This window comes from Sciurus carolinensis, unplaced genomic scaffold (genome assembly GCF_902686445.1).
Source record: "Sciurus carolinensis unplaced genomic scaffold, mSciCar1.2, whole genome shotgun sequence".
Classification (NCBI taxonomy): domain Eukaryota; kingdom Metazoa; phylum Chordata; class Mammalia; order Rodentia; family Sciuridae; genus Sciurus; species Sciurus carolinensis.
The window spans coordinates 1,598,565-1,610,220 of record NW_025920121.1 but is presented as its reverse complement, the minus strand read 5'-3'; the positions used below and the strand labels follow the sequence as shown (position 1 = coordinate 1,610,220).

The window sequence follows — 11,656 nt, the reverse complement described above, 5'->3', positions numbered from 1 at the left end:
CTGGCTGCGTCGGGGTTTACTCGCTTGCTGCATGCCCGGCCAGAGACCCTCCTGACAGCGCCGGCGCCCGCAGCGCGGGGCGCGTCCCGGAGGCGGTGGCTGCTCGCGCGGGCTCTTGAGTGCCTGGTGTCCGGGCTGAGCGGTCGGTGCTTGCCCTGCTTGGCCGCCAGCTCGCCCGCTCCGCTTGGCCGCCGCCCCTGTGTCTGGCAGGGTCCGCGACGCTGGGGCGCGCGCAGGTCAGGCTAAGGCCTCGTCCGGGACCCGGGTGGCCAGCGAGCATGGAGGAGAAGTACCTGCCAGAGCTGATTGCGAAGAAGGACTCGCTGGACCCCTCCGTCACGCACGCCCTGCACCTGGTGAACCAAGAAATAGAAAAGTTTCAGAAAGGAGAAGGCAAGGAGGAAGAAAAATACATTTACATGGTGATTAATAAGAACATGAAGCTGGAACAGAAGGTGTTAATTTCTGTAAAACAGTTTCCTAAGTTCAACTTTGTGGGGAAGCTTTTGGGTCCACGTGGCAATTCCCTGAAGCCTTTACAAGAAGAAATCTTGACAAAAATGTCCATCCTGGGAAAAAGCTCCATGAGAGACAAGGCACAGGAAGAAGAGTTGAGGAAGAGTGGAGAAGCTAAGTACTTCCACCTCAGTGATGATCTCCATGTCCTCATTGAAGTCTTTGCCCCGCCAGCAGAAGCCTATGCCCGGATGGGCCATGCCTTGGAAGAGATCAAAAAGTTCCTCATCCCCCACAACAATGATGAGATCAGACAAGCACAGCTCCAGGAGCTAACGTATTTGAATGTTGGTTCAGAAAATGCAGATGTCCCAGTGGTTCTGGGGAAACCCACCCTGTGGACAAGCGGTGTGCCAGCCCCAGGGATAACCAGGGGAAGAGGAGGAGTCTCCGGAGTCACCGCCTGGCCAGTTGTCATTGGTGTGCCCCATGGCACTCCAGCTCTCAGAGGAGTCCTGTCCACACGGGGGCCAGTGAGTCAGGGAATAGGCCTTCTCACTCCCAGAGCAAGAGGGGTCCCCCCTCCACTGGGCACAGACCTCCACCGACCCCCCTGACACAAGAGACCTATGGAGAGTATGACCACGATATGGATACAGCACTGTGTATGACGAACAGAATCACGATTCCTACGAGAACAACTACAGTGCACCTGCTCAGAGTGGGTCTGATTATTATAATTATGGACATGTACTCAGTGAGGAGACTTATGATTCCTATGGACAAGAGAAGTGGACTAACTCAAGACACAAGGCACCTTCAGCAAAGACAGTGAAGGGCGTCTACAGAGACCAGCCATATGGCAGATACCGATTGTACTGTCTCTTGTTGTGAAATAGCCAATCTCCACCCATCCTGTATACTGTTCAAAGTAATTTTTTTTCTATGAAAAATCCCTTTTTAAATAAATCAAAATGCTTAAAATATGAATGGATGGAACTTAAAACTACTTTGTTGAAACATCAACCTGGGCAGGAAAAAAAAGATGTGTAAAATTTTATTTCCAGTATGTATATGAAAAAATAGGTCATCAAAAGGAAAAAAAATAACTTTGATTAACTAGTGTTAAGACAAATAGGTTTGCTAAATATGTTAATCCATTATTTTACCATAAGCCTCACCTTTCATTTTAAAGGTTTCTATAGAATTTATTTTATCTTTCAGAGGGGGTGAGGATATAGGGGGAGCACCAGTGTCTGATGTGAGGCAGAGGGAGGGAAGGGAACTGTGGATGAGTGTCTTTATTGTGGTTCTCCCACAAAGGAATGGAAAATACAGGTCAGGCAGGCTTAGACTGGCTAGTGTGAGTAATTTCCAGGTGCTGTGGTGCATGGAATTCTACCACCTCTCTGTTACCTGGCCCTGTGCAGGGGCATCCGGAATTCCATCCAGTGCTTGACAAAGATCCTGTGGAGGATGATTGCAAAGGCTCATCCTAAAAGGAATTGCCGGATGTTTTGCTCCAAAGCATGGTGTTTTTTCTGCTGTGTTTTTCTGATAATATATTACTCATTTCAGTCTGAACGGATTGCTTAAGGGGATGAAGGGAATACAACAAAAATTCCAGAAAATATTATCTACAATCTGAAAAACAATGGGTCTTTACCACTAACAAAATTAAAAATAATTTTGCAACCATACAATGAGTCCCTGAAAGCCTCTGGAGAAAATAGTTGTAGATCTGCCTTTGTCTCCAACAGGCTGGTTAAATTTTAACGATGGTTTTGTTCATGTGTGGTGGTGAGGTAAAAGAATAAGGTTTCATAACATTCCTTCCTTCCTACAAAGAATATGTCACCCCTATAATAAATGTTGGTACACAATAACCATTGGGACCGCTGCCCCCTGTATCCCTTAACTCAGCAATTTAGATATTAACCAGATGAACCTAGTAGAGATGGTCACATGAGATTACTTGTCTATTGTCTTAACCGCGAGAATAATAAGAATAATCTTAGGTCACATAGAGTTTAGATATTAAGGAAGTAAATATTGTATTAGTTCACCAACGTAATTAGATATTCTTAAAACAATTGTGATTAGGTAAGGATAATCTGTAAGGTTACTGTTTTCTCATAATTTTCTGTTCCTTGTTAAAAACAATTTCTGCCTATGCTTTGAAAACTTCTTTAATATTAACCACAAGACTGCCATTATAGCCTGAAGAAAAATGTATATAAACCCAGCCTTCCCCAGAATAAAGTGGGATTGATTGCACCAGAACTAGAGTCTGTGTCTTTCATTCTCCATTCATCACCGATGCTGTCTCCCCGAGCCCCGTTTACCGGTGTGGAACCCATGGACTCCTGCTAGGGCTGGACCCCGGCAGCCCTGGGATGACAAGGGCAGTTTTTTTTTTTTTTCTTCTTGCCAACATGCATTAAAAGGGAAGCCAATTTATAAGTGCAAATAATGTGGTATTCTTTTGTAACTCAAGTCTTGAAATGTTCTGTAGTGTTAAAAATAAGCAAAGTTTCCTCTTTCTTGATACTAAATGAACTTTTGAAAGAAAAAAAATATCAAATATTTAGAACTAAAGGACAGTCAAATTGGGATATAGCTAATGCAGTAACAGTAATTTAAAACACTTTTGTTAGTTAGCAAGTTATAGTGGAAATTCATAAAGTAAGCATTCAATATAAGAAATTGGAAATTAATATTAGAGAAATGGAAGGACAGAAATAATAAAGATAGGGACACAAATTCAAGGATAGAAAATAGACAAAAGAAAGAACTAGCAAATGTGCAGTGGATTCTTTAAGAAGACAAAGTAGATAAACTTTTGGAATTAGAGATCATGAAAAAAAATGCAAAAAACACAAGTGAACATTATCAGGAAGTCACAAATTCACAGTAGAATTCATTAGAAAAATTTAACAAGCCCATGAGCAACTCGATGTAAAAAAAGTTACAGCAGATGAAAAAGACAAATGTATAAAAATATAAACTATCAAAACTTTCAAAAAATAATAGAAAAATGGAAACCTTTGTGTGGTATAATAAAAATAAATATTTGGTCTTCGTACCCAGATCCAAGTTCAGAGCTGCTAAAATCCTTAGGATTTTCCTGAGTGAAAAGAGTGTCTCTTGTTCTTCTAGAGTTTGGTCTAATAAGGTGAAGCCTGGTGGTGCCCATGTGGCTTGGAGATGGATGCTGGTCACCGGAACTGGGTCCTTCCAGGTTCATTCCCTGACCTCCAGAGCAAGGAGAGGGGCAGAGACTGCATTTGATCACCCATGTCCAGTGATTTAACCATCATTGCAAATAATTAAACTTCAGTACCACCCTGAAAGAGTTCCTGGATTGGTCAGCATATTCGGGTGTTGGGATGGTAGTATACTTGGGAAGGGCCTGGAAGCTCCATGCCCTCCTCCCCTCAGGCCTCGCCTCTGCACCTTTTCCATTTGGCTCTTCTGAGGGGTCCTTTGTAATTACACTGTAATTAGAAGTAGAATACTTTCTTCAGTCCCAAAAGTCATTCTAGAGAATCACTGGATCTGAGGATGATTGCAGAAACCTCCAAGTTTGCAATCACCGGATGGGGGTGCAGGCAACCTGGGGCACCTGCCTAGCCCCATAAGCATCTGGTGTTGGGTGGGAGCTGTTGTATGGGACTGTCCCTTAACTTGTGGGATCTGCACCAACCATAGATGTCAGAATTGAATCAAATTGTTGGGCATTGTCTCCTCCAAATTCACATATTGAAATCCGAGACCCAGGGTGGTGGCATTAGGAGGTGGACTTTGGAGAGGTAATTTGTTCATGAGGACATGAAAATAACTCAGATTAAAGGCCTAAATGTGAGAAGGCAAAATGTTAAAAAAATATATGGACTTTTTAGGAGAAAATATAGGAGAATGTTTTTAGGACATTTAGAGAAAGATGTGGTAAGATTCCAAAAGCATAATATACAGAAAAAGAAATAAATTTAACTTTGAAAAATTTAAAGTTTGTAAACCAAAAAGACATTGTGACAAAGTAGAAGGACAAGTTGTACTCTGGGAGATGTTTAAAAACTACCACGCTGCTCAGTTAATATGGGATGGGTGGAAGGAAGGAAGGAAGGATGAATGGATGGATGGTTGGATGAGTGGGTGAATGGGTAGAAGGGTGGATGGTGAAGGAATGGATGGATGGGTAGATGGATGGGTGAATGGGTAGTTGGGTGGATGGGTAGATGAAAGTGTGAATGGGTAGATGGGTGGATGGTGGATGGATGTATCAGTGAATGAATAGACAAATGGATGGGTGGAGGAATGAGTGGAAGTAGATGAGGGAACTAAAAGACAGGTACTTATTTAATTATTCTGCCTGTCCTGTTAATGGGAAGGAAGGTTGAGTGGGTTTTGTTTGTTTTCATTATTTTTACATAGGGTATTAATATAAAATCTGAAGTAAAGTAAGGCAGATTAGGAGACATCTGCCATTGGAAAGACAGTTTTATTCACAGTTCCCAGAGAGGGAGGATACACACCACGGGAAGGGGGTGAGGATATAGGGGGGAGCACCAGTGTCTGACATGAGACAGAGGGAGGGAAGGGAACTGTGGATGAGTGTCTTTATTGTGGTTCTCCCACAAAGGAATGGAAAAGGCAGGTCAGGCAGGCTTAGAGTGGCTAGTTTGAGTAATTTCCAGGTGCTGTGGTGCAGGAATTCTACCACCTCTCTGGTACCTGGTCCTGGAATGACAAGGGCAGTGTCAATTGTGGCCTCAATGTGAGTCCAGTAAAGGAGATGGTGGTGGTGCTGGCTCTGGGTTGGCTGTTGTGTATTTGGGAATCATGCCTCCTGGGTAGGGGGGGTGTGGGGAGGAGGGAAGGGAGGCAGGAGGCCATGGCAGGTGGCCCAGGCAGATCATGCAGTGGTCCAGGACAGATCACATTCAGTGATCAGATGCAGGGCAGGTGTGAAAACCAAGTTTGTAGAAACCAGAGCATGGTGCCTGAGCCCCTCCCTCCCTGTCTCTTTATCTCTGTTTCCCAGTGAATGACCACCCTGTCTGTAGCCTCAGGACACAGGATGGAATCAGAGTGCCTAAAGCAAGAGTTCAATTATTGACATACCTTATTTTTGGTGCCTGGCACCCAAAGCCCAGCAAAGCCTGCCCAAGCCCTGGTTCCTGCCTTCACCTGATGTAGCAGATAAGGGACAGGCTGAGGGAGGTGATGCCCACGCTCCACCCCTGCATCTAATGTGGATCAGCCCATCTCTGCCCACTTGCCTCACATGCCAAGACCAGCTTGTTTCCGGAACGCTTTTCCACGTGCATGCACAAAGTGCCTTTGGCTTTGGTGAGTGAAATCTAGCCTGGACTGATCTTTTGATTATTCATTTGTGGTGCTGGGGATGTAACCCAGGGTCTTGCACAATGTCTCAAAATTGCTACATGCCAGCCCTATGGACTGCCTTGTGGTAGCAATTTTGCAACATTCAAATGGCAGTTCAGCTGTTAGGATTTCTGCTGGGAGTGGTTTTCTGACACAGGCATTCCAGTGGCCCATGACATGCAATGCCTAGACCAGCAGAGGGGTGCCTCAGTCCACTCTGCCTCCAACATCCACTGTGCAAGGAGCCAATCTGGATGGAATGGCTCCTCCCAGGCTTCAAATCAGGTAGGTCACTCCCTCTGGATTCACCTGGCCAGGCCTGGATTCACCCACCTAAACCTGGAACCACTAGGAAGCCTCTGCTGCTTGGGAACATTTGCTCAATCTCCTAGTGAGCCCTGCTACACAGCAGGCACTTCCTGGGAGCCCAAGTGTAACTAACAGAGTCCCCATCCTCAGCAGACTGCAGACCCGAGGGTGAAAGAAAACCAACCACTCAACATGGAACTGAGGGAGGCCTCTTGCCACCAGCCCGCAAAGAGCTGAATCCTGTCAACAGCCACATAAGCAAGCTTGGCAGTGGATCCTCCCTCAGGCCAGCAGGACTGGCAGGAGGACCAGGACCAACTCTGTCATTTGCAGCCCCTGGTGCAAAATGCACACCCAGGGCCCTTGTTCAAAAATTACTGAGAACTTCAATCCACGAGGGTGGACCAGTGAGCTCACCACAGGGTCCCCGCTTGAATACAGTTGGCTTTGGGGAGGAGGAAGGAGGCCGAGGTGTGTGGAGATGTTGTATCTACCCAGGCAGGGGGAGAAGGGACAGGGGTGAGGGCCTCAGGGAGGAGAGGGGAACCACTGTTTAAAACCTGTTATTGCAGAGACAATATCAGAGCCTTGGAAGATGGAAAGTTGTTGCCACATGGGAAAAGTCAGGACTGGGATGAAGCAGGTGAGTAATCCAGGTAGACAGTAGCCACTAGAAGCACAGGAAGTAGGAGGCTCTGGCCTCCTCAAATCTCCAGCAGCTCAGGCCAGCCAGAGCAGAATGCAGAGGGTCTTGGATGGCAGATCAGTTACCTGTGCCGCCTGACAACTTTTCCATCCCCTGAGCAGCTGGAAACTATGCTATTTTCTCAGAGCTTCTGGGAGTCAGGAACTGGGTGTAGTTCAGCTAGGTCCTTTGGCTTACTGGTTCTCACAGGTTGCAGTCAAGATGTTGGTGGGGTTGGAGTCATCTCCAGGCTGACCTGAGGGAGGATCCAGTGCCAAGCTTGCTCATGTGGTTGTTGACAGGATTCAGCTCTTGCTGGCTGGTGGCCAGAGGTCTCCCTCAGTTCCTGCCCCATGGGCCTTTCCACAGACCCAACCAGCTCTAATATGACAGAGGAGAGAGACTTGGGTCAGGCAGAGCCACAGTCTTTTTATGACCTAATTTTGGAAGTAACAGTCCATCACTTTTGCTCTATTTTCTTACTAGAAATGGGGTGTCAGGTGCAGCCCACACTCCTGAGGTGGGGGATCAGTATGCTGCTAATAGGGCCAGCCTGTAGCACCCAGTGACTACAAGGGATTTAAATCCATGTGTTTCTCTGGGGAAAAAAAGAAAAACCTACAGGCATGGTTAACACTTGCAGTCAGCAGACTTTAAGTAAAGGAGAAGAGCTTTGATAATGTGGGTGGGCCTCATCCAATCAGTCCCAGCCTCAAGAGCCAAACTCAGTTTTCCCGAGAGGAGGAAATTCTGTGTTTGCTCCTGCTTGAGTCTCCAGCCTGTTGCCTGCCTGTGCACTTCCTTAGAATAAATCTGTTAATATTTACACATACATATTCTATTGGTCCTGTTTCTCTGTGCATATGGGCTCATGCCTGGGAGGAAGCATCATGGAGGCTGTTCTGGAGGCTGCCCTGCTGGTTCAGCTTCCTGGGGCTGCTGTAGCAGAGTGCCACAGAATGGCAGGCTTGCACAGCACAGATTCATTTCCTGTCAGTTCTGGAGGGCTCAAGCCTGACATGGTGTCATGGTCAGGGTTGGTGTCCTTGACTTGCAGATGGCTGCCTACATGTGTCTTCCCTCACAATGTGTCTAGAATCCCTATTTCTTCTCATGAATACACCCACCAGTCAGGTTGGACTAGGGCTGGCCTGAGTGACCTCATTTTGACTTGGCTGCCATTATAAAGACAGTATCTCCAAGAGGACCACAGAGGAGCGAGGGGAGGCACCCATGGGGGTCCAAGGGGAAAATTAACTGGCCCCAAACAGAACTGAAGAAGAAGCCATTCAAGCACCGGCAGGAGTTGAATGGTGAGAAGCAACTGAGGCATCAGGGCTGTGATAGACGAAGGGCTGATCACACGGCATCACCTCAAGAAACGGGCATCCAGTGCACATGCCAATATTACTCTGTCAGGGAAGAAACGCAGAAAACTCCTGCTGCAGATTCGGCTTGCTCAGAAAGAGAAGGCAGCAATGGAAGTGGAACTCCCTTCAAAACCAGTCAGGACTAGTGAAACACAATCCAAATGACAGATGAGCACACCAGAGTCCCTCACCTTGGGACCCGGGGTCAAAGCCACCCTATGGGGTCTCTCAGGTGGCCGTGGGCCTCCATCAGAGGAGCGTGGTGGTTGTGCCTGGCCTGAGACAAACAAGACTTTTTTCAACCCACAGTTCCATCTCGAAAACCCAGTGGTTTCAAGCCAGTATTATCATCTCACCTGCGGACCTTACTCAGAATTTTCCCATCATCCAGATAATGTCTTTAGAAAACAAGAGGCAAATCCCACCAGGTGTCTCCTCCTGTCTATGTGGTGCCCTTGTGTTCTGGAAACCTCAGCTGGTATTTCTGTGTAGTGACCCTGATGCACTCGAGAAGTGCTGGCTGCTGCCTCGTCCACAGTCTCCTGCTCTCGGTAGGTGGTGACTCTTGGGCCACACGCTGGCTTCCCCGCTGCTGATGGTGTTGTCTTCCATCTTCCCATGAGCCATGCAGGGCAGGTTTCTCCACTAAGTTGCTGTCCCTCATCTTGCAATTAGGGACCCTCTAGGAGAGCATTTTGAGACTCTGGAGACCTCCCTGCCTGCCTGGGCCACTTCCTCAGTGTGAGCAGCCACTGGTGGTTCTTGCCCGAATCCCGCATCACCAGGCTGTCTGTTGAGGGCAATGGTTGTTCCATGGTCCCCCTCACTGCCGAGCTTCTGCTCTGCTCCTAGGAGGGGCTGTTCTCCATGCCACACACCTGCTGCCTGGGCACACACACATGCACACGCACACGCACACAGCATTTGTTTTCTTACTTCTCAGTGTGGACTCGGGTTATCTTATTCAGTGGGTTATGAACCCTCATAGTGCATGTGTGTCGTGACTGCAGTCTTCCCATCTGGCGTGTGGAGCCTTCAAGGTCCACTGTGTCTCTGGTTGGGCACCGTCATTGTCCTTTTTAAATCACTTCCTTGAGTTCATTTTTCCAGTCGGAAGAGACCTGCTGCCAGGGTGCTGGGTGCCAGGTCTTGGTGCCTGTGTGGGCCCAGTGGTGTTTGGTGGCAGAACTATCCTTCATGTGGTAGAATATGGTGCAACAGGCCTGGCCTCTGTCCCCCGAATGTCACTGGCACCTCTTACCGAGTCCTGATGACCAAAAACATGCCAGGTGTTCTGAGGGCTGGAGAGGGGACAGGGGCAAAATCGCCCTTGTTGAGAACCAGACCCTCTTCACAGACAACCCCAGGGGAGACAAGTCCCTGTGTGCACACGTGTGCAGTGTGTGCATGTCTGTGGACAAACACAGGCAAACACATGGTGACTGTTTCTCTGTGTTCAAGCCCTGAGTTCTGCTGCTTCCTCCAGTTGCAGCCCAGCATTGCTCAGGGGGGTCCGCACCCCATGTTTGTCATCTATCCCTGCAGGAGTGTCCTGTCCCCATGGCTTAGCCTGGCGAGCACACGTCCTAGCTGCAGACTGTCCACCGCTGGCAGTGGACTTCTGGGCTCGCCTGCTTCCCTTCCACACGGCCTCTGTGAAAACATGAGCTGCCAACGCAAAACACCAGGCTGCAGGTTCCACCAAGAGGGGTGACCTGTTTGTCCTCTTCACCATCTCGACCCAGCACTGTGTAAGCACCTAGTAGGTGTGCAATAAAAATGAGTCCTGTGCCTCGGATCCATTGTGTCCCCAAATGTTCTTGTGTTAAAGTCTGGTCCCCAGGCCTCAGCGTAGCGAGGTGACGGGAACTCAAAGAGGCAGGTCCTCATGGGAGGTCTTAGGCTGTGGGGGTCGTCCCCTCCGAGGGGACAGTGGGACCCTGGTCTCTCTCATCTCCCTGTGGGACAACTGACTCTGTCCACCTCACACGTCACCCAAAAGCAACGGGTCCGCCCAGTCACAGACCAGAGCCTCCACAACCTCACACCGAGTTAGTCTCCCACTGTGCGATGGCTTCCAGAGTCCCTCATGGCAGCAGTCCCAGGCCTGCCTCTGTGTTCTATCAGAGCCTGCATGGTGTCAGGGAGCTCGTGCCCACCTGGAGAACTTCTGCGGGGCTCGCTCCAGTCCCACGTCTCGTACCACCTCATGTGGACTCAGGTTCTCCTCGTATAAGGGAGAGGAGGGAGAGTTCTAGAATAGCTGCTTTGATGAGCACTGGCCAGGTGCGCTCAGGACCCAGCTGGACCAGAGCCACCCAGAGCAGTGACATGTGGGTTCCCACATCTGACCTGTAGACAGCAGGATGGCATCCTGGGGAGGGCAGAGACTCAGACCATACAGCCCTGGGTTCAAATCCCCACTCAGCCCTGTCAGGCACAGCCCTGGCTCTTACCCACCTGGATGTGCTTTATCTCCTCAGGGGTGAAGTGGGAGCGCTGATGCCTGCTAGCTCCACCCAGCACCATCTTTGGTCAAGGACTTGAGGTCAGGACCAGGCAGGCTGTTTGGAGGGTGGCTCTGCCACTCTCCTAATCTTGACCTTGGGCAAACTTGCACCTGCCTTGTGTATCTGTTGGGAGAGCCAAGAGGTGTGGCTGTGCCCAGGTGAGCCCTGGACAGTGAGGTGGTGGCCTGGACCCCACAGACACAGGGACCAGGTTCTGAGGGAGCTTTTTGCTCCCTCTCCTGTGGCAGCTCAGCTGGTTAGGCCTGGTCAGCTACCCGCCCTGTGTGGACCACTCTCCTGGGGGCGTTGCCTGAGCTGGACAGCCACCCTGTCCTGCTTCCCACAAGGGCTGACCACCACCTCTATGCTCCCTTGGCCAGAACACAAGGATCATTTGGTCACATCCTTCCACCATGGGTTACTTCAGCAGCCTCAGTGCCTCCTTGAGGTCTCTGGGTTTCTGGGCAGCGTCTTCTTCAGCAAGGATGCCTTGCCTTTGGCATTTCTGACCTGTGAAATTCTTGCTCACACTTCTTCCCCCTCCCTCCCCCCATTTCTTTTTGCCTTTTCCAAAAAAATGTTTAGGCTTAACGTTTTTCAAGGACTTCATGTTCCACCTGACTCCCTGCCCAGTGACTAAGGGCACTGCTTTGGTACAGTGTGTGGCCCCCCAGGGGTCTCAGGCAAGAGTGTGGTGGGTCTTGGACCCCCGTGTTGGGACCCTTAGTGTGGTCCCAGGCTGTCTCTGGGGAGGTGGGGGTGTCTGAAGTTCCTCCGGGAGCTGCATTAACAGGAAGCACGTGCTTCTCCTGAGAATGTCAGAGGGTTGGGGGCCTGGTCAGAGTCCCGGGGGGCCCAGGTACCCTGACATGCTCCTGGCACCCACCCAGCATCAGACCTCCCCTCCCTGCTGCCTCCACAGTTCCCAGCCCAGTGCC

At 49.3% G+C, this 11,656-nt stretch overlaps 1 protein-coding gene across 1 annotated transcript; it reads left to right on the top strand.

The window, feature by feature from the left end:
• The first annotated feature begins 278 nt into the window (after positions 1-278).
• On the top strand, positions 279-1,350 carry LOC124973763 (KH domain-containing, RNA-binding, signal transduction-associated protein 3-like). The gene is given in 3 exon segments (XM_047537490.1): positions 279-1,040; positions 1,043-1,103; positions 1,106-1,350. Coding segments are annotated over 3 exon segments (1,068 nt in total).
• The last annotated feature ends 10,306 nt before the right edge of the window (positions 1,351-11,656 follow it).